This window comes from Pinus tabuliformis, chromosome 1_2 (genome assembly GCF_031772625.1).
Source record: "Pinus tabuliformis cultivar Carrire ecotype Pingquan chromosome 1_2, CPIR1, whole genome shotgun sequence".
Taxonomy (NCBI): domain Eukaryota; kingdom Viridiplantae; phylum Streptophyta; class Pinopsida; order Pinales; family Pinaceae; genus Pinus; species Pinus tabuliformis.
Window position 1 is genome coordinate 1,008,303,630 of NC_142298.1, and position 23,210 is coordinate 1,008,326,839.

At 42.3% G+C, this 23,210-nt stretch overlaps 1 protein-coding gene across 1 annotated transcript; it reads left to right on the top strand.

Annotated features, from left to right (window-relative positions):
* Positions 1-559: 559 nt before the first annotated feature.
* LOC149209506 (disease resistance protein L6-like) lies at positions 560-20,241 on the top strand. Its single transcript, XM_089398648.1, has 5 exons — positions 560-1,436; positions 1,587-2,676; positions 2,775-3,122; positions 3,282-3,791; positions 19,174-20,241. Exons 1-5 carry the CDS (start codon positions 931-933, stop codon positions 20,239-20,241), a joined length of 3,522 nt encoding a protein of 1,173 aa, XP_089254774.1. The 5' UTR covers positions 560-930.
* The last annotated feature ends 2,969 nt before the right edge of the window (positions 20,242-23,210 follow it).

Here is a 23,210-nt window from a genome sequence, read left to right on the forward strand (position 1 = left end):
CTTTTACTTTTGCTTTTGCCTAGGCGGTCGGGCATGTGCGAGTGCCCCACGTTTTGTCGACTTTTGCGTCTAACGAAACTGCTAGGGTTCCATCGCTTCTTTCAAGTGGGCTCGCTGATTGCCGACTTTTGCTGTTGCCTACGCGGTCGAGCATTAGCAGTTTCCATCGCTTCTTTCAAGTGGGCCCGCTTATTGCCGACTTTTGCTATTGCCTACGCGGCCGAGCATCTCGGCCATGTGCGAGTGCCCCACGTTTTGTCGACTTTTGCGTCTAACGAAACTGCTGAGGTTCCATCGCTTCTTTCAAGTGGGCCCGCTTATTGCCGACTTTTGCTTTTGCCTACGCGGTCGAGCATCTCGGCCATGTGCGACTGCCCTACCTTTTGTTGACTTTTGTGTCTAACGAAACTGTAGCGCATCTCGCCCATGTGCGTGTACCTTTCATATTTTGTCGTTGTGCGAGATGGAGGATAATGTTCCACCTCTCAAGGACCTACCACCTATACATCTTCTCACATTCCGTCAGACTTTTAACTGTCCAGGGCCTACCACCTATACATCTTCCCATTTCCCATTTGCCAAGTTGTTTCCTCAATCACTTCTCTTTCCCTCTTCTCTTCACACACACAGAGAGATAGGAGTCGTTGCCGGAGTCGTCCCTCTTGATGCGTTGAAACACGACTCTCAGAGAGATCGCTCAAGGGTTTAATGGTTATAAATTTTTCATAGCAATTTTTCCCATAATTTCTGCTTGTCTCAGATTCCTAGCAAATCTAAATTTCTGTGCACAACATCAACATTTTTCATTGCATTTTTTCGGAGAATTTCTGCTATTCTCAGACTCTCCCCTAATCTCATCCCTCGCAAGCTGCTTCGGTAGCGTCGAATATCATTCCACCCGTCACCTCTATTTGTATTTTGGGATCAGCAATGGCTCAATCTTCCTCCGCCGCAGCCTCCACCTCCACCTCCACCGCTCCTAATTCCGACTACGATGTGTTTATTAACCATCGTGGTCCGGATGTCAAGAAAACTTTTGCCAGCCATCTCTACCGGCGTCTTCAATCATATGGGTTGCGAGTGTTTCTAGATCAGCCTGAGTTGCAACGGGGAGACTATTTTACTCCTCAGATTGAAGGGGCTATTGGATCTGCCTCAGTCCACGTGGCTATTTTTTCTAGCGGATATGCCGAATCAACCTGGTGTCTTCAAGAACTCGTTTTGATGTTGGAGTCAAATTCTCCAGTGATTCCGGTGTTTTACAAGGTGAAGCCTGAGGAGCTGCGGTGGACGCGGGGAAAAGAAGGAGGGTATGCTAAAGCCCTGGAGGGACTAGAAAAGAAGTCGCGGTATGACCCCAGCCTGATTGAAAATTGGAGAAATGCACTTTCTAAAGCTGCAGGAATAAGCGGCTTTGAGCTGGAAGCGTGTAACGGGTGAGAACTTAAAACACTTGTCTTCTTATTGTATTGTTTTATGTTACATGATGCACGCTGTAGAGACTTTATTTTATGTTACGGGATATATGTATAGACTTTCTTTTCTCATTAGTTCTCTTTCCTTTCTGTTTTCTTGTGAATAACCAGCGATGAGGGAGAGCTGGTAGATAATGTGGTTGAAGAAGTGTTAAAAAGGGTGAAAAAACCAGTTTTGAACGTTGCTAAATATCCAACAGGTTTGGATGACAAGGTAATTGATTTCGAAAATACAGTCATTTTGCCGCGACAGCATGCAGGAAAACCTCAGATCGTGGGGATCGTGGGGTTAGGTGGTGTAGGAAAGACCACCTTGGCAAAAGAACTGTTTAATAGGAAGAGTTCGGGTTACAGTAGATGCTGCTTTTTAGCTGATGTCAGAGATAATGCAGATAAAGGCACTTTACATGTGTTGCAAATAGAACTTCTTAAGAAGTTAGGATGGGATAAGCCAGTAGATAATGTCCATGAAGCAAAAACAATTCTAAAAAAGCATATTTCATCTCCTAACATCTTAATAATTTTAGATGATGTAGATAAGATGGATCAGGTTGATGAACTTTTACCTGATCAAACTGTACTCCACTCCGATAGCTTAATACTGATTACATCTAGGAGCAAAGATGTTCTCAGAAGGTCAGGAGTCGAAGAGTCATCAATGTATAACCTAAATGGCCTTTCTCCACAATATTCTCTTGAACTCTTCTGTTTGTATTCCTTCAATCAGCCACATCCACTCCCAGGGTTTGAATCTTTGGCAAAAAAGTTCACAGAAGCCTGTGGTGGATTGCCTTTATCCTTAAAGGTGTTTGGGGCACTTCTCAATGGAGAAGATGCATCTTACTGGGAAGCCCAGCTGGATAAACTTCAACGCATACTTCCGGAGGAGATAAAGCAAAGGCTTCAAATCAGTTACGACGCACTGGATATGGAGGACCGACAGATATTCTTAGATATTGCCTGTTTTTTCATAGGAGAAGACAGGGATAGAGTCATCAGAATATGCGATGGATCAGGTGTAAAGGGTTCGTGGGGATTTCGAAATCTAGAGAACAAATGCCTCGTAGAGGTGAATAGTGCAAACAAAATAAGAATGCACGATCACCTGCGAGACATGGGAAGAGAGATTGCCGACGCTTCATTGCCACGTCGTCTCTGGCGTTCTACAGAAAAAATTGATGATCTCTTGCAACAATCGTCCGTAAGTACTGAATCTTTCTAAATTGTAGAAAATTAAAATTATTCTACAGAAATCAGTGTAGAATTTTTAAATTCTTCATCGTTTTTCGTACTGAACAGGTAATAAACGAAGTGCGCGGAATTAGATCAACTGATTATTACAGCTCAGTAATGCCTTGGTGCCAAAGAAGTAGCGAACTGTTTTGGCACTGTTTTATGAAGTTTTGCAATAAGCAGTATCCTTTTCATGGCAGTGGTATTTGTATGAGGAATTTGCAACTTCTTCATTCTAGAGGTGTTCTTGTGAAGCGCATTTTGACAAAGGTGCAGTTTCCAAATCTCGTATGGCTGCGCTGGGACAGCTGTCCCTACTCTTCGCTGCATTCGTCCATTTCGTACTTGAAGAACTTAAGGGTTCTACAAGTGGAAGGGCGTAAATTAAAAACATTGTGGAAAAAGGAATCACAGGTAAATTAGGATTTGTTGAATTATAGATTGTGTTTATTAACTATCGATATATTGTAATTGTACCACAGTGTCTCACATATATTTCATCTTTCGATCAGAATAATAATTCATTTATATTTCTTCTTAGAGTTGAAAGTTGATAATTCATTTATTTTGCAGGCACCTTTACAGTTGCGAGAGTTGAAGATTAAAGCTCCCCTCTCAAGTATTCCAAAGTCTATAGGGAAGCTGGCGCAGCTAGAACGGATCGTGATTTGTCCTTATTTTAAATCTATAGGGAAGGTCACTGTCACACAATTGCCAGAAGAATTTTGCTCTCTGAAATCATTAAAGACATTGGTGTTGGATGGCTTCTCAGAAATGAAATCACTCCCGGAGCGCTTTGGTGAGTTAACCAGCCTATACAGAATGCAATTGGATGGGTGCTACAGTTTGAGAAGTCTGCCAGATTCGCTTGGTGATTTAAGCAGCCTCCACCACATCGACCTGTCTAACAGCACCGCTCTGGAGAGACTGCCAGATTCTTTTTGCAAATTAATTAAACTCCAGCATCTTGATTTACTTGGATGCGTTATGTTGACAATGTCAAGCGAAACACTAGGAAATGTGAGCACGCTTGTCCACATAAATCTCACTCGCTGCAGCAAAATTGAAGTACTCCCTCTGCAAGTGTTATAGCTCCAAATCTCACTCTTATGGTTTGTGATGCTGCACTTATGGCCTAGGGCAACCCCTCCTTCCAGACCTGGTCCAAAAATTTAAAAAACAGTGTTTTATTCCCTGTACGCGACTTTGCCCTGTGTTAAACGCGTGTACACGCGGGTCTGTCATACCCAACCCGCGTGTATCTATTAAAACACTTAAAAAAAAATATATAATTTCCTCTTTTTCGGGCGGTGATCGCGGGTTTACCTGCTGGATCACCTGTTAGTGCCCGTGGCCCAACTGTTCCCAACCAACTCCTAACTAAAAAACTACTTTGGAGAGGGTATAAAAAGACATCAAAGGGAAGGCCAAGGAGAGAGAGAAAGGAGAGCAAGATTATTATGCTGAGATTTTTCCCTTAGACCAGGTCTGAAGTCCTTGGTGCATCCTGCACTTCCCCCATTTTGCATAGGAAACCCTTGTTTCCATGTGTATTGGTGATCATTCATCCTTGACATCATCATTGAGTAAGACTTGGAAGGAGCTCTTGTTGAAGGCTGGAGGCTGGAACGAATCCGGGAGGAAGCTTGCTTGGAGCCTGCTGAAGGTGTTCAGGTGATATCTTTCCGATATATGTACTTTATTTGCCTTTATATATAAAGAAACACGTCTTTGTTCCCGAATAATCTTTCTTTATGCTTATGAGATTCTTGTGTTGAATTCTTATGAAAGTAGTTACTTAAAGATTATTTATAACTAACTTTATAGCATAAAGATGATTTATACATAAACTTCTATACATGTACTGTTGATTTCTTTGATTTGTTTGTCTTGCAGGTCAGAGAAAGAAGAAGGGAACTCCAAGAAGGGTTTGCACCCTAACGGTCTTCTCGGACGTAGGACCTTAGGTATGTACCCTAAAACATTAGAATTTGCTTAAAAGTAAAAAAGATGGCTGTGTGTGTGTGTTTCTTTGTATAAGCAATTTTCAGTCTGGTAGAGTCTCAGCCCAAAGGACTCTAGGGGTACTTTCCCTTCAACCAGAATTGGCGACTCCACTGGGGACAACATTCTTGTTGTTCCTAGTTTGGGTAGTCCTCAAGCCAATCTAGGCTCAGTGCCTCTGTTTGTTGGTTCTGACTGTTTGATATTTTCTTGAACTCCAAGCTGTTCCAGTTTTTCAGTTTGTGTTTTTTATTTTTCTTGAAACACTTCATATACGCACTTTTTCTGGATTACAGAAGCGTATATACGCAAGTTGCACTAAGTAAACCCGCGTATACGCAGGTTTCCTTAGTTACAGTCGCGTGTACACGCATTCTGCAAATAATTGCAGGCGCGTATATCACATAATTTTCAAGATTTATAATTTTTCTTTTGGCTGAATGTCTGTCTGGTGGTTTGGGTCAGTTTAAAGCAGTCAATTCCCAGTGACAGTTCTCTGTTTAACAGGGGGCATCTTGTTTCGAACTCTCTCTAGGAGTGCTAGTCTTGTTTTTCGTTGATTGCAAGCGTCATTGATTTTTGACACACAAGGTTTCTGTTTAAGAATCTTGATTGCTCTGTTTCGGCAGAGTGGGAAGATTGTCTTAAAATCTTTGTGTCCATTTTGTTTTCATGACATTTGTGTTTGCTTAACGAAATCATTTTTATGACCATTTGCTCCTTCGTTTCGGGAAAGTTGTTTGTTACCATTTCCTTGAAACTTGTCTTTTGATTTCTTGGACTTTCATTGCTGCTTTTGATTGTCAAAAGCGACTTCGAACACATTTTATTTTTGTTGAGTTCTCATCATTTCATTGGTGTCAATTCACAAAAGTGTTTGGTTGCTTGTTTATCAATCATTGGTGTCAGTATTTTTGAGAGTTTTTCCTTTGAAAAAGACTTTTTGGTTTGATTGAAAGAAAATCTTTTGAAAGTTTTTGAGTTTCGCTTTCTTAAACTTGCTTCTCATCTGATTTCCTTTTTTGCGAAGTGAAAGTGCTTTGTTTTTTATCTTAAAACTTGTTTTTATTGTTTGGACGAAATGATTAGTAACAAATCATCTTCTATCTAAGCATTTCAGTGGCAAGACAAAATTTGGTAAAGCAGCAACTTTCCTTCTTTGTTTTTAGAGTAGTCTTTGAATTGTGCATCCACATTTAGTTCTTGCATTAGGGAAAGATTTGCATCTCTTTTTAGGCATATTTAGTTTTGTTAGTTTTTGTGAGTGTGGAGTCTGAAAAGAAAAAGGAAAATTTTTTGTTTATATTACAAGTGCCTTCTGAACCTCATAGAAATTGCTATTCATCGAAAACAAAAGTGCATGTGCATGTAGCTAGGTTTTATTAATTTCTTTTGCGTCCATAAAACACCACAAGTTTCACCTCCATTACCTTTGACTTAAAGAACAGCCTAATAAAATCAAGCGCTTAATTAAAATCCACTAGAACTTTTTGTTTTAGTTATTACACCAACAAGTTTAGGATTTTAGGGCCTTGGATTAGGCGAGTGGAGAGTTAACTCTCCAAGGCCACACAAAACGTCAAACATAAGAGTCTGATTAAAGAGAGTAAATCCAATAGCGTTAGGGAGACCAGGAAGACTCCGGATCTGGGAGTTAAGCACGAGGGTCTGTGAAGACAGGGAAGAGAGATACCCCCTCTCCTACTTGTCCGAACTTACCTCACGACTGTTCCGCCTGGCTTCTGCGACGAGTTGGTACCCATAGTTGCCTTTCCTAGGGATCTGCATAGGTGGCTGCGGAGGGGAATCCCGTGGCACCTGAGGTCGACGTTGTATCACTCTCGACAGTACTTCCGGAGGGCACCCTTGCGAAGCTTGGGGGCTTGCACCGGCGCAGACTGTTGTTAGGAGGTCAGCGTAACTTCCTCTGATACCTTCGCTGATAGGACTGGGCCCTCATCATCCCAGACTATCCTCGGAAGGCCCTTTGATTCACTTTCTCGTATTTTGGTGTCCGGTCTCAATCACCCGGAGCGGAAATACTTGAAAGTTGTTTGACTGGCTGTATCTTTAGGAACTTTTTAGTGTGTGCTCTGTGCTCCTAGTTGGCCTAGCTTTTAATTTTTTGAGTCTTTAGATAAGATCATAACAAAAAATTCAAAGTGGCTGACCGGTCTCCTAGACGGTCTCGAAGACTTCGTGGTCTCTCGCCACCTAGTTTAGAGCCTTCTCCTAGAAGGCGCAGAGGGAATACTACCGGTGGGGTCCGTCCCACGCCGGCTGACGCATCGGGGATTGATCCTCCTCTCGGGGATATTAGCGGCCAAGCAAGGCCTGGTACTTTTGAACAAGAGAGGGACGCTCCAGTCTTTTCTCAAGTTCGCTTTCAAGCGGAGGATAACGTAGAGGTAGAAGAACTTTCAGAATCATTAGTGATTCCAAATTCTCCACTACCATCTAGTTACCCAGACGTATTGCAATACGTTGGGCCTCCATTATATAGACCAGCGAGTCCAGGTTACGCTACGCGCTTACCATTTATGATCACTACTGGAAGCATGGCTTCCACAAGTGCTGCGACTATGCAAACCCCAACATCGGTGCAAGGGGGAGGAACCATTTCCATCCCCTCCGCTTCCTTGTTCGGATCGTTTGCTAGCACATCTTTGGTTGGGTCTACCTCCATTCCGTCCACGAGTGGAAATGCCCAAACCAATGCTTTTAGTACTGGTTCCTTCCTTTTTGGCACCCAATCACAGGGTATTCCGTCAGTTCCGTTCAATGCCGCTACGTCCATGATGGGCGGATCGGCTTCATTTCAGGGTTTTCCTTTTGGAAGTGGTCATATTCCACATTCCAACCCAACGGTAGGATCCATGCCTTTTTCTTCAATAGGACAAAGCAGCAATCCTTTCCAAGGTTGGAATAACCCTGGGGCTAGTAACGCAGGAACTGCGAATCCATTCATCGGCCAACAAGGAAGTAGGCCGTATTCCACGGTTAGCATGTTTCAAAGTATTCCTCCCCTCGCTTCGGCTTGGAACCCATATCAGGGGTTATCGACTCCTTACAATTCTATAGGAGGAAACTTTGCAAGCTATGGAGCTTATACGGCAGGAGTTGGTCAAACTCCGAATTTTGCTGGACCACAAGGCTTGCCCTTTGGTTCAGCTGGTTCTACTGGTCACTTGGGGCAGCCTGGTGCCTCTCAAATCCCAGGACAATCTTTTCAGAACTTGGGGAGTTCTGCCCAGTCTGGGTGGAATCCCCTAGGTCCTCCTAGGCTTCCATTTCTGGCAACGTTAAACTTGCCAGATCTCACTAAGCTAACGAACGACCCTATCAGATACAATCCAGCCTGGCCTCCGGTCCCAACCAAACTCCCTTCGGACATCCCAAAATTCGAAGGGAAGAGTGGTGAAGATCCGGGCGATCATGTAACCACATTCCATTTGTGGTGCTCATCTAACTCCCTCATCGAAGATTCGGTTAGGTTGAGACTTTTTCAGCGCACCTTGACTGGTAATGCGGCTAAATGGTACATAGAGTTGCCAGGGGGCAGCTTTACATCGTTCGCAGACTTAGCTAATATCTTCTTGAATCACTTTCAGTTGCCTGTCCGCTATGATGCCGGAACTGAACTTCTGGCTACCTTTCGTCAGGATAAGGCAACCCACATTTCTGATCACATACAGGAATGGAGACGGAGAAAAAGGCTCATTAAAGCCGAAATCCCTCCGGAGTACCGTCTAGAGTGGTTTTTGAAGTCTTTGCAACCTGAGATCTCCAAGGATGTCTCCATGTCTGGGGTCTATTCTGAGGAGCAAGCCATTTTCAGGGCCCAGCAGTTAGAACTGATCTACTCTCAGTCTGGGATCCTCCAAAAGTACTTGCCAGATGCTCCTGGATCTAAGGTTGATTTAGCTAAGCCAAAGCCAGGTCCGCATGCGGATGGTATCGTGGGGTCTGTAGACTCAACTACAGTGAACTTGTTGAATCAATTGCAGCAGTTGTCATTACAAACTGCTCCTAACAACCAAGTCACAATGTCTAATCCTCCTGCTTCCCAAAATTCTTCCATTAACGCCGTCCAATCCAATAACCCCAAAGGAAATCAAAATTCCGATGGGAAAAAGAAAGGACGTGGTAAAAAGAAGAACTCGGATGGGAAGCCCGATGCAAATAAATCCGGCAACAACGCTGGTGGTGGTAAGGGTGAGTCGAGAAAGAAAGTCAAGTTTCCTTGCAAGTTATGCAGTGGAGACCATCTAACTCATCTTTGCCCTAAAATCGAAGACGCTCAGCGCTTGTTAGCACAGCAAGGGACTTCTAGTTCGCAAGCTGTGTTGACTAACCCGTTTCCCCAAGGGCAGCAACTTCTTGCTGGCGCGAATTCGAATCCTGGGACCTCCTCAGGGGGCAACCAGGAAGGGGAAAAAGCATCAAATGTTTTTATGATGGGTTCAAACGTTAACGTGACTACTCGGTCACGTGATTATGGTGAAGCCGAAACATCTAAGGATAAAACGGTTCCCGGAAGTAATGACCTTCATATTGAGCGACCTCCTGTTGAGACTGTACCTAGGATACCGAAAGGTTCCGCCAAACGCGCGACAATTAACCCCAATGCTAGAGCTGCTCAAAATTACTCCATTGTGGAGGATTTGGCTCAAAGCCCATGTGCTATGTCCGCTTTGGAAGTTCTCCAGTCGTGTCCGTCTCAGAGAAGTGCTTTACTTTCCGCCATTGGAGCAGTCGATTCAGCTAACTCTCTAGTGCTCTCTTTTGACATGTCAAATGTCAAAAAGAGACTCCCTCATCATATGGCTTTTCAAGTAAAGTCAACATACCGGAAAATCAATATTTTTCGCACCGTTATAGATGAAGGAGCTTCCACATGCGTCATGTCCATGTCTTGTTGGAAGGCTATTGGTTCACCTTCGGCTGTTCCTTCACCAACCGTCTTAACTGCATTTGATGGCCATTCTCACAAGCCGCATGGGATTATCCCGGCCTTTCCTATATGTGTTGGAGGGAAGGTCGTTAATATCGAAGTTGAAGTCGTAGATGCTAACCTAGACTATAATCTCCTATTAGGAAGGAACTGGGTGTACGAGATGGAAGCCGTTGTTTCGACTTTGTTTCGTGTCATTTGCTTTCCTCATGAGGGGAAAATCGTTAAGGTTGATCAATTGGACTATGCTCCAATCGATCCTCAAGCAACCTCCGACTCTACTGTTCCTTTGGTGGATAACCCTCGCCCGCCGACTGAGAATTTAGGAGTAGGGATGTATTCCTCATTGATGGGTACGTTTGATCTTCCCTCTCCTTTTGCAAGAATCAATGCTATTTCATCATCCAAGGAATCTTCTCGAGAGGGGTTCTTCCGAACTCATCATTTTTCCGACCCTTGGACCTTGCCTTCACCTACGACCACATTAGTTGAAGGGCAAGTTAATGGAATGGCGTTTCCTATATCTGCAGCTGAGCTTAGATATCAGGCTATCGTAGACTCTGCAGATAACCATTCTACTCCCTTTTCCGAAGAGGAGCTAGATGGTCATGTGGCCCCCGCTTGGAGCTTTGATTCTAACTCTGCCTTGGACTGCTTAGATTCGGTTCTACCTTCTGAAGAAGCAATCCTCGAAATTATGATGGGTATAGATCGACCTTGGGAAGACTTACACCATCGCTCATATTTTCTTCCTCCATTGCAGGAAGTAGAATCTAGATTCTCCGAGCTCGTTGGTAGTGATGTTTGTACGGTATCGAACCCTTTGGCTCCAACACACACACGTGCTGAAGGTAATATGTCGGTAATCTCAAAAACGATACCTATAAACATCTCTAAAAATCCTAACATCATCGAGAATATCTTCATCGGAAGTGAGTGTTCCCCTGAAGAAATTCAAATTTACACCGACCTATTCAAGGAATATCGTGATGTATTTGCTTGGTCTTATGAGGAAATGCCCGGCATTGATCCTTCTATAGTCCAACATGAGATCAAGACGTACGAAAACGCAAAACCGATTCGTCAAAGGCTTCGGCCGGTTAACCCTAGGAAAGCAGCGGCTATCAAAGCTGAGGTTGAGAAGCTGCTAAGGGCGAGTTTTATATACCCTGTTCCTCTTACGGATTGGGTTTCGAATCCAGTCCCTGTGGACAAAAAGCAAGGAACAATCCGCGTATGCATCGATTTTAGGGACTTAAACAAGGCTTGTCCAAAAGACAATTACCCCACGCCATTTATTGATCAAATTATTGACGAGTGTGCGGGTAATGCGATTTTCTCCTTTATGGATGGTTTCTCAGGTTATAATCAAATCTCTATTCGTCCTGAGGATCAGCATAAGACTGCCTTCATATGTCCCTGGGGTACCTTTGCATATCGAAAGATGCCCTTCGGTCTTAAAAATGCTGGAGCCACCTTCCAGCGGGCCATGTCTTACGCTTTCCACGACATCAAACATATCATCGAGGCATACTTAGATGATCTCGCTGCTCGTTCTCGAAAGAGAACTGATCATCCTAGTCATCTTCGATTAGTCTTTGAGCGATGTCGTTTTTACAAAATCCGGTTGAATCCTAATAAGTGCGTTTTCGCGGTTACATCAGGTCGGTTGTTAGGGTTTATAGTTTCCAATGAAGGGATACGGGTTGATCCCTTCAAGGTTGAGGCAATAGTTCAGTTGCCTCCCCCGTCTTCAATTCGTCAACTTCAAAGTCTTCAAGGGAAGGCCAATTTCTTAAGAAGGTTTATAGCAAACTATGCCGAGATCACTAAAGGGTTCATGCGTTTGCTACGGAAAGGAGTTCCATTCCTGTGGGACGACTTTGCGCAGCGGTCGTTTGATGCTTTGAAAAAGGCATTAGTCTCTGCCCCGCTTTTGAGTCCACCGGATTACGGTAGAGACTTCCTTTTATATCTCGCTGCAGCAGAATCTACCATTGGTATGGTTCTAGTTCAGGAAGACGATGCTCTTGTCGAGCACGTGATTTATTATTTGAGCCGAGGCTTGATAGGCCCTGAACTCCGCTATTCTCCTGTTGAGAAGTTGGCCTTGGCAGCAGTCCATGCTGTCCAGAGGCTCCGTCATTACATTTTGCTACGCAAAACTTTTGTCTTAGCGGCGGTCAATCCATTCCAATTTGTCCTCAGTAGGCGAGTGATTGGGGGCAAATATAATAGATGGATAGTCATTTTACAAGAATTCGACCTCGAGTTCTTGTCCGCCAAGTCTAAGAAATCTATGGTCTTCGCGGAGCTAATTTCTGAGCTTCCTTGTGGAGAGGATGTTGTTTATGAGGAAAGTTTACCCGACGAACATATATTCCTCATCTCTTCACAAGACCCTTGGTATGGAGATATCATTGTTTATCTCCAGACTTCGAAGTTTCCCTCTACTTCCTCCAAGGATGAACGTCGCAAGTTACGTCACCTGGCTAAAAACTATGTTATCATTGGTGACACTTTATACCGTCGAGGGGTTGATTCAATTCTTCGACGTTGTTTAACCTTAGAGGAAGCAGAGTCTGTTCTTAATGATTGCCACAGTGGAGCTTGTGGTGGTCATCTATCCGGGCTTGCTACAGCCCAGCGCATCTTACGTGCCGGCTACTTTTGGCCTTCACTCTTTAAGGACTGTGTGGAAGCGGTAAAACGCTGTCACCCGTGTCAAATTTTTACTCGCAAGATGCGCGCGCATCCAGCTCCCCTTTTTCCCGTTGTCACCGTCGGTCCCTTTACTAAGTGGGGTATTGATTTTACGACTTGTAATCCGCCTTCAGCGGCAAATCACAAGTACATTATCGTGGCTGTAGACTACTTCACGAAGTGGGCTGAAGCCATGCCTACTTATAAGAACGACAGTGACACGGCAGCTTTGTTTCTTTTCAATCAAGTTATCTCAAGATTCGGTATCCCAAGAGAGATTGTCACTGACCATGGCAGTCATTTCCAAAATCAGCTAATGTCCGAATTGGCTTTTAAATTAGGTTTCCGTCAAGAGCATTCGTCTCCTTACTATCCTCAGGCCAATGGACAGGTCGAGGCGGTCAATAAAACTCTTAAGACGATACTCCAACGGACAATCGATAAAAATCGGTCCAATTGGCACATTATGTTGTATCCGGCTCTTTGGGCATACCGAACCTCCGTTAAAACGGCTACTGGTTTTACTCCTTTTCAGTTAGTTTACGGGGTGGAATCTATCTTTCCGGTCGAATGTGAAATTCCATCTCTGAAATTGGCTGTCGAGCTTCTTCCTGAGACTTCGAGTCTCGAGGAGCGCCTAGTTCATCTGGAACATCTCGATGAGCAGCGTCGAGATGCCGCCACGACGAATGAGGCCCATAAGAAAAGGGTCAAAACTCAGTATGATAAGTCTGTCAGACCTCGTGTTTTTTCTGAAGGTGACCTTGTCTTGGTCTATGACCAAGATAAGGACGCCTTGGGGGCAGGCAAATTCAAGCCTATGTGGTACGGTCCTTTCATTATCAAACGAGTCTTAGAAAAAGGATCGTATGAGTTAATTGATTTCGAAGGAAACAAGCTGGCGGAGCCCCGAAATGGGCTCTATTTAAAGAAGTATTTTGCTTAGTTTTACCAGGCAATGGCTTCTTTGTATTTTATGTATATTTGTACATATCTTATCGAGCGTTTTTCTGATATCAGCACTTTTGGTCTGCTTTGGCAGGTGTTGATGGATGATTTGGTTTATTTTGGATTCGCCGATGGTGCTAGTCGGCACACTCGGAATCTTGCTTCCGCAGCTTGGGTACTTTATTACCCAACTGGTCAGTTGATGACATCGAGAGGCGTGTGTATCGGTCCTGCTTCAAACAATATGGCCGAGTATACAGCTGTTATCAATTTATTATCCGAGGCAATCTCTTATGGGATCGACTCGTTGGTAGTGTATCTTGATTCTCAATTGATAGTGTCTCAGTTAAATAACATTTATCGGGTTAGAGATCCATCATTATATCGCCAATATTTAAGGGTGAGGTTGTTGCAAAGATCATTTATTTACATTAATTATTTGCACATTCCAAGATCTCAAAATTGGTTAGCTGATTCTATCGCTAATCAAGCATTAGACTGGCATATCAATCATTCATCATCATAAAATCATGCATCAAAAAGTCAAACTGTATATATATATATATCACAAAGCGTCTCGAGTGTACATATGTGTGTCCAAAAATATACAAAATTGGGACTCAAATGCCCATAATCATGTCAGGCATATCTAATGCCTCGGCTCTGGATGAGCAGCTAAATAACTAACTATAGCATTGGCCACGCGCCGAAAAACGCGAACCCAGTCACGTGGCATCCCAACCACATGACGCTGCATATCTGGAGGAAGGTCCTCTATCTCGGCCATCGGTACTTGATAGCTCAATCTCGCCAAGTGTCGCTGGACGTTGGCGAGGGTCCTTTCCGCATCCGCAGCCGCCTCTTCGGCTCCTCGGCCACGCCGTCCGTGCCGTGGGAATCCATCTGGTCGCACAGGCCCAATGTCTGAAACATGATCATCATATCAGTCATTTGAATCTCATCAAAAAAATATATTTTTCAAAGTTCATCATTATGCTTGAAAAATCCTAAAAATCATAAAATCATAAAAAATCAAAAAATCTTACCGATCTCGCCCCATGCTGCATCTGGTGGCAGCACTAGGTCAGGATCTCCTCGGAAATCCAGTCCAGCATAGGGGTAGTCGTCTATGGCGATGATCTGTTGCTCCCACCAAGCAAAAAAGTCGTCGTCGAATGCATTCCTGGGCACTTCCCCACCCCCCAGACGTTTCATCAAGTCAGCCCACCGGCCCATACGTGGATCACGTGGACTACTGATGGGAACTGCTACCCTGGGGCGGAGTGCAGGAACCTTCTCGAAGAAAAATGTGCATAAAATGGTCCCATACCCAAAGTTCTTGGTCTGTCCCTTCCTGATAGAAGCAAGCTGCTCCTTCATGTTGGCAAGTAGGGGAGTACACCAGTCAAACACCGTGGTGAGACAGTCCACTGCTACGCTCATGTTTACTCGTGATGCCTGATGTAGCGAAGATGACCCGTTCACTCGAGCTATGGTGAACAGGATTATCCGCAGTGACAAACTCGCCACGTGTGGGATCGAGATCTGACTCCCGACCTTCCGATGACCTGGGCAGTAAAGTTGTACATAGTCGTCTACGCTGAGACTATTCCGGGTCCTGCCCCGGGAGTGGACTACCTCTCCCCTTCGGGAAAGGCCCGTGATGAAATATATATCTTCCACTTCTATCCTGAGTGGCATTTGATCAATCATAAAAGCTTCTTCCTCGACATCCCAGTAATCAATAAGTCTCTCGAGCAGACGCACATTTGCTTTCATATTCGGCAACTTAAAGAATTTTAACAATCCGCATCCCCGTAAGGCATCTAATGCCTCATCATTCTCCATAACTTCATTATCTACAGCTGAGTGCTCTCTTTCACGCCATGTGAGAGTCATCCTGGAAGAAAAAATCAATTTCATCCATTAGTTTTTTATATAAAAATTTTTCGCTGCGCACACGCGGTTTACCCTATACACAGTCGCGTGTAGGGCCGTCGTATACGCGATTTATATACATCCAACCCGCGTGTACGCCGCAGAGCAATTTTTTGCAAAAATCTAACGGTGAAACATTAATTAAACTTCCTAAAAACTATCACAATTGATTGCAAGACAAGTTTAGTGCTTACCTGGAAGTTTTCGGCAAGTTTGAACGGTTGAATAAGTCACGGGGAAAGTTTGCTCCTTTTGCTCCACAATTTGCTCTCCAAGTCAAACGGTGAAAATGGTAAGTCCAAAATTTCTTTTTATAAGTTTTGAAAATGCAAAATTTTTTCAAAATTTTATTTTGTTTGGTTTCATGTCACTTTTAACTTGGGAGCTTGGAATGTCGAGATTGAGTTGTTTTTCAGGACATTTTGGACATTTTTCGACGGTTCGAGACGGTTCCATGACTGCTGACCCGTCATGGCAGGTATCGTGTTCTCACTGGCATATAGGTTAGGGACACCATTTTTCCGTTGCATTATGCATACTAGCCTCCATTTGACCGATACATCTGCCGTAGGGTCGACCCCATCATGTTATGGTTCGCAAGCCATTTTCACTCGCCGATTCTTTAAATCATGACATGATGGTAGAGCCATCCTTTTACATGGGCATCCTAGTTAGCACCTCACTGACATTTGTTGCCCATGCTGCTTCGTTTTGAGTAGGCTCGGGAGTCCTCTGTAGTCCCGCCATGACTTATGCGTTGAAGACTCATTCTTCTTTGCTTCTTCGCTTCGTTCTGGCCTTATACCCTAGAGGCTCCTATGTGTGTTGAGTTGTACTTCTGCATTGCATGTTGACCATTTGCACCTTTTGGCCTATAGCCGGCTTCACTTGGACTCGTGTTTAAGCCCACTTTTGACCATGACGTCTGCAAAAAATCAACCTTGCATACCCTTGACCTCTGCAGCTTGACATACCCAGATCCGTGGAAGGGACATACCTCTGAGTGTCACTGACCAGTTTTTCACCTCCCTGCATTGAGCATAGGAACGTTCCTTTCCCAGGAACTAGAGCATCTGTTTCACCGACACTCGTTCTTTCCACTGTACCATAGCATTCTTTTATTCTTTTTCCGGCTTATCAGAAAAAGACAAAAAAATTAAATATTCCAAAAAGAGCGGGAACAGGGACATTATTTCCATTTATTGTTGGCAGCTAGAGTCAGTCGTGTCGCCCTTGAACAAAGCACTCAAAACAAAGTCTCCTCCGCATGGGTGGGATTTAGTTTGACTTAGGTAAGCCATAACCTTGTTATCGAGTCAGTTCTCCCCCGATTGGTTATCTCTTCCAATCATATGGAGGGTTCGTTCGTGCCTCCTGCATGACGAACTTATACAGATTCATTATATGCTGCCACATAGTCACATTGAGTCGTGCTTTTGTTCAAGGGAAGTTAGCCTGAGTCGGCCTTTCTGCGGTGTCTCTTGACTCATTTTTCAGTCGGCCATCCCTGGTTGTCAGTGTCATGTCTATCATCACATCAGTTATATTGGTCCTTCACTCGTGCCGGTTTGAGAAGGTCCCCATTGACTTCTTGCTGGCGGGTCTTGTCCTTATCGACGACGACACATTGCTCTGAGGGCAGACCTAGAGACCGCACCCTGGCCCTATTTTCATTATTGATAGGTCACCTTGTGCTCAGCATCGATCAGTATCATGGGTCTTTGACTGAGTGGTTTCCCTTGTGTTCGACATCAGCATACATTATCACACATTGGGATTCGTGCAGTACCTTGGTTTCCATTTGACCCTATTGGTGGATACCTCGCCTCTGTGTCAGCTTTCATTATTGGTTGGTTCAGAGGGTTTCTGCCGTGCGCTAGCCACATCTTGTGTACGCCGGAAACGTACTTTCGGTTGGGTTACTACATCTTTTTCGTCCGATTCCTTCCACATTATTGGCCTACGGGTTACACTCGCGCTAGATTGATGGAGGATGCCTTAATGCCTTCCTTCTAGCGGATCTTTCCCTATCGACTCCGACTCATTGCTCTGGGGCAAAGATCTAGAGTCCATTTGGCAGTACCTTGGGGTTTGCAGTCATTAGTGGCAGATTCCTCGCTATCGACAGTGGGAAACCATCATTGTCTCCTGATTGATAGATTCTTACAGGTGTTCGACTTCAGCTCATCTATTCACACTTGTTAGATTGTACTGGGTACCTTGACGCTCATTATCATTATCGGTGAGTAGTCTCGCGTTTGTTAACGGTATACATCAATGACCGGTAATCAAACGATTTCTCACATGGTCGACTTCAGATCATTTATTCCCATGGTGTAGAAATGTACCACGGCGGTCGGTGAAGACCTCAGGTTGTATCAGCATTCATTGGTTCACTTGACAGTTGCTCCTGTTGCTGCTAGTTGATACCATTCCACCTTATATGTTGCAGTCAGTCATGGCGACATTCTATATGCTGGCACCTGAGTTTGCAGTGTAGTACCATCCTATTCCATCATGTTCAGTTGGTACCTTATGGGATCAGTCTTTGATTTCAGTGATCCGTTGCATCTTTCAGCATCATTGACAGTTTTATATGTGATATTCAGACATGTACTTACTCATTATGATCAGATGATCCATTATGTATTTTTACAGTCATTTATACTTGTATACTTAGTGGATCCGCTTGTACTTGATATGCGGACATGCTTTACTTTTCCTGAGCATGGGTATGCCCGCCTCAGACAGTGTTTCTTTCTGATCTCCTTTCGGTGGCTTGGCAGGCTGAATTCTGGTGAAGTCCTCCTCGGTTTTTCGGCAGAGTTCCTTTCCTTGTACTTACTTAATGTATTTCGGCCATCATGTTCCCCTTCTGACCTCATACATTAGGGGGCATCTGTTATAGCTCCAAATCTCACTCTTATGGTTTGTGATGCTGCACTTATGGCCTAGGGCAACCCCTCCTTCCAGACCTGGTCCAAAAATTTAAAAAACAGTGTTTTATTCCCTGTACGCGACTTTGCCCTGTGTTAAACGCGTGTACACGCGGGTCTGTCATACCCAACCCGCGTGTATCTATTAAAACACTTAAAAAAAATATATAATTTCCTCTTTTTCGGGCGGTGATCGCGGGTTTACCTGCTGGATCACCTGTTAGTGCCCGTGGCCCAACTGTTCCCAACCAACTCCTAACTAAAAAACTACTTTGGAGAGGGTATAAAAAGACATCAAAGGGAAGGCCAAGGAGAGAGAGAAAGGAGAGCAAGATTATTATGCTGAGATTTTTCCCTTAGACCAGGTCTGAAGTCCTTGGTGCATCCTGCACTTCCCCCATTTTGCATAGGAAACCCTTGTTTCCATGTGTATTGGTGATCATTCATCCTTGACATCATCATTGAGTAAGACTTGGAAGGAGCTCTTGTTGAAGGCTGGAGGCTGGAACGAATCCGGGAGGAAGCTTGCTTGGAGCCTGCTGAAGGTGTTCAGGTGATATCTTTCCGATATATGTACTTTATTTGCCTTTATATATAAAGAAACACGTCTTTGTTCCCGAATAATCTTTCTTTATGCTTATGAGATTCTTGTGTTGAATTCTTATGAAAGTAGTTACTTAAAGATTATTTATAACTAACTTTATAGCATAAAGATGATTTATACATAAACTTCTATACATGTACTGTTGATTTCTTTGATTTGTTTGTCTTGCAGGTCAGAGAAAGAAGAAGGGAACTCCAAGAAGGGTTTGCACCCTAACGGTCTTCTCGGACGTAGGACCTTAGGTATGTACCCTAAAACATTAGAATTTGCTTAAAAGTAAAAAAGATGGCTGTGTGTGTGTGTTTCTTTGTATAAGCAATTTTCAGTCTGGTAGAGTCTCAGCCCAAAGGACTCTAGGGGTACTTTCCCTTCAACCAGCAAGTGGTACATCAGGTGTCACTTCGAGAGTTATTTTTCACACAAACCAATATAAAAGAATTGCCGAGTGCAATTGGAGAGCTACATGATTTGGAGGTTCTGGAAGTAAGCGGTTCGCTGGACGCGCTGCCGCCTACACTATGTTCCTTAAAGAGCTTGAAGAAATTGTGGCTTTATGACTGCAACGAATTGAAATGTTTTCCGGCTTCGCTGGGTGACTTGAGGAACTTGAAGGAATTGCGAATAGAGTACTGCTGGAACTTCAAGTGTTTGCCTGCTTCGCTGGGTGACTTGAGGAACTTGAAGGAATTGCGAATAGAGTACTGCTGGAATTTCAACTGTTTGCCTGCTTCGCTGGGTGACTTGAGGAACTTGAAGGAATTGCGAATACGGGGCTGCGGGAAATTGAGCTGTTTGCCTGCTTCGCTTGGACTGTTGACTCAGTTGACTGAGTTGAGGGTAGAAAATTGTCGGCTGATACGAGAGCTGCCGTTTCTTCCATTGAGTGATTTGGAGTCTTCCATTGACCACTGCATACTTCCGCGGCTCCGATTCTTAACTCTCAGTGCAACAGGGATATCAGAAGTATCATTTGCTGAAGGTGTTTGCTCCAACCTTCAAGAACTTATCATGCACAGGTGTAATAGTCTGGTGGAGGTTGGAACATTGCCAAATACACTCATATATTTGACATTGGATGGTTGTCATAGTTTGAGGAAAATGGATAACATTTATGGTCTTGCGAAACTTCAGAGGCTGTCCATTGATTATTGCGAAGAATTAGAGGAGTTGCCATGCATTGAAACATTGGTATCTCTGAGGGAGTTTTCCGCAACCTTCTGTGTGAAATTGAAGGGCTTTCGGGGGTTGGGACAGCTGACAAAGCTCGAACAGCTAAATGTTTATAGGTGTTCGGAGTTAGAAGAGGTGGAAGGTATTCAACATTGTATGTCGTTGTGGAGGCTTAATGCCAGTGAATGTCCAAAACTGCAGTGGGATGCGGGAGTGGAGGAGCAACTCCGCCGAAGAATGGGGTCGACCTTCCGATATAATTGTGAAAGGCGCTGAAGCGTTAGAATGTTTTGCATATTTCTTCGTCTTCTCAAGGAATGTAATTGTCAGAGGTTTAGTGTTGTGTTATGATTATTAATAAATAAGTAAATAAAATATTTTATCTAGAGAGTAATAAATATATTTAAATTATAAAATAATGTTTATTATATATTTAAAATTAATTTGATAATATTATTTTTATTTATTTATTGTAATAATTACTTTTTATATTCAAATCGTTGATATTATTAATCTTATATTTTGGAATTTAAAAATTTCATCATTATAACACTCAACATTTTTATGTTTTAAATATTATGATTTTTCTTTTTTTAATCCATTCAAATTATTTTTTAAGTTTGTTATATCATTAAAAATATTCTTTTTCCCTCACCAAACAAAATTATAAATAATGATTTTAAACCCAATGCGCTTTCTAACAGTACAATTTGGTGATATTAAAAATATTACAAAATATAGATTGAGAAGGGAATATAAACTATTTTGGCTTTCTATTTGAAAAAGTACAAGGTTTATATTCTCATTGTCTTTTTTGTTACTATGACTTTTTGGTTACGATGACTCATAAACAAGTATTATGCAACATTTTATAATAAAGGTTTTTCTATTTCTGCAAAGCTTTGCAGATACCAATTTTTTTTTTTTTCTTTTACGTAAAGTTTATAAATATTTCTAAAAACAATTAAAAAATATGTTATAATTTACAAAATTTTTTTTTCCCTTACGTGTAATATTTACAAATATTTTTAAAGAATTAAAAATAAGTTTACAATTTTTAGATATTGATTATATTTTTAAAATTTGAAATTAAAATTAAAAATTGTATTTAATTTTAAGTATTTAAAAATTAATAAATTAACAAAAACATTGAAAAAATAAAATTTAAGTAATAACTTACTATGGTATATAATGATTTTTTTGAGGTTTTTCATAATTTTAAAATAAAGTATTGGGAAAAGGATACAAATAGTATATTATAATTTTTTATGGGTATTATTACATAGATATATAAGAAGTATTAGGAAAGTGTAAGTGCAAGTTAATGGTGGTTTCTCATGACAAGCTAGTGACAATGCAATTATAGAAAAACAAACAATTTCTTAATTTGTAGGAATGATTTGAGGCGTTTCACAATGAATTCAAATATAGTCTAAAAATATGAAATGTAAAAGAATGAATTAGCTTTTTGAGTATATAATCTTCCTTTATAGAATTATTTTTTAATATGATATATTATTTTTCTTGAAATATAACACATATGTTCAGGTTTGAGTAAATAAATAATGAAATTTCCTTTAAAATATTACACGGTTCTAGAGGTTTGAGTAAATAAATAATGAAATTTCCTTTAAAATATTTACACAGTTATAGACAACGCATTTTTTTTCCATCAAAATTTGAGGTGTACTCCACATAGGGAGACACTACTATGTTACTGATATTTTCAATATAAAATATGAACTTACTCTATGCAGAGAGTATAAAAAAAAACTATCATGTATTACTCTGTTTGATGATGCATATATATAAGATTATAGAAAGTCAAAATAACCAAAAATATGTTTCAAGCTCCTTTGGAGCTAGCTATTCTAATAAGTCTATAAAAGGTTGATGATAGTATTGATGTAAGGTTCCATCCTTTTGCTCCAGTATGCTCCATGATCCTATAGGCCTGTGCGTTGCTTCCTTGGATAGTAGATCAACAACTGTGTTCCGCTCCCTGTATATATGTCGACAATTAAATGTGTCAAATAAGTTTATGAGTCTATGGTTTCTTCCATGATGTGTCTCAAAGAAAAAGCATTACAGTTTGTATTTGTTTTTGAATCTCCAAAGAGTTGTAAGTTTCTGCATTGTTTTTCGAGAGCAAAATGTAAGGGGAGGTTTTTGGCTTTCATTGAGGATATTGTGTACCACCACCCTGCCATTATGGGAGCGAAGGTATATGCAAGTGAAAAGCAGTCCATAATTCTTTTATGGAGGGGCATGTTAGGAAGAGATGATCCACTATTCAGTTGTCGGATTTTCAAAGGCCACACCAAAAGGGTCCATGAAAGGATCTTTTGATAATATTTTCTCCTATTGGGATTTTCTATTTCAGAATGGTCCACATGAGGAGTCTCATTCTAGGAGGTGCTTTTAGTTTCCATAAGCTCCACCACCAAGGTTCACACAGTGGAGGTTTCAATGGGTTCATAAGAGTTATATAACCCACTTTTGGTGTATATTTCCCATGCTTGGCATGTGCCCAGATTAACTCATCCTCCCCTTCCTGTATCTTGATATGAGATTCGTGAGGGTCTCCGTGTATTCTTTCCAGTGTTGTTTCCATGGTTGAGGGATCTGCAATGCCCTCCCAGATTTCCAGGCTTGTTGCAAGAAAGTAGAGCATTCATTGTCCACTATTTGACTAAGATGTGATATCCCCCTGGTAGTGAGGTGAGTTCTAAGCTCCTGTGGGAGTCTGTGAGCATTCCCACATCCAATCCAGGGGTTAATCCCTATTCTGACGGCATCTCCTGACTTTATTCTCCAAGTAAGGCCTTCCCTGATGAGGGGCATAGCTAGTAAGACTGATTTCCATACGTTTGATCTTCCTGCTTGTATCCACAGGGGTTGTCAAAGCTAGTCCATGAGGTTTAAAGGAGCTATGTATTTAGAGATAGCCACCTTAGTCCATAGGCTGTGAGATGTGACTAGTTGCCACCCTAGTTTAGCCGCTAGGGCTGTGGAGAAAGTGCCAAGGTTTTTGATTCCCCATCCTCCCCATTTCTTTGGGAGTGCCAGGGATTCCCAATTGGTCCAAGTAAATATCATTCCCGACTGTTTCCCCTTCCACAGAAATCGCTTGCATAGGTTTTTTATTCTGGCCAGTATTCCCCTTGGAATCCAAGCTAAAGACATCCAGTATACTGGGGTTGCTTCCAGAACTACTTTTATGAGGATCAACCTTCCTGCTCTTG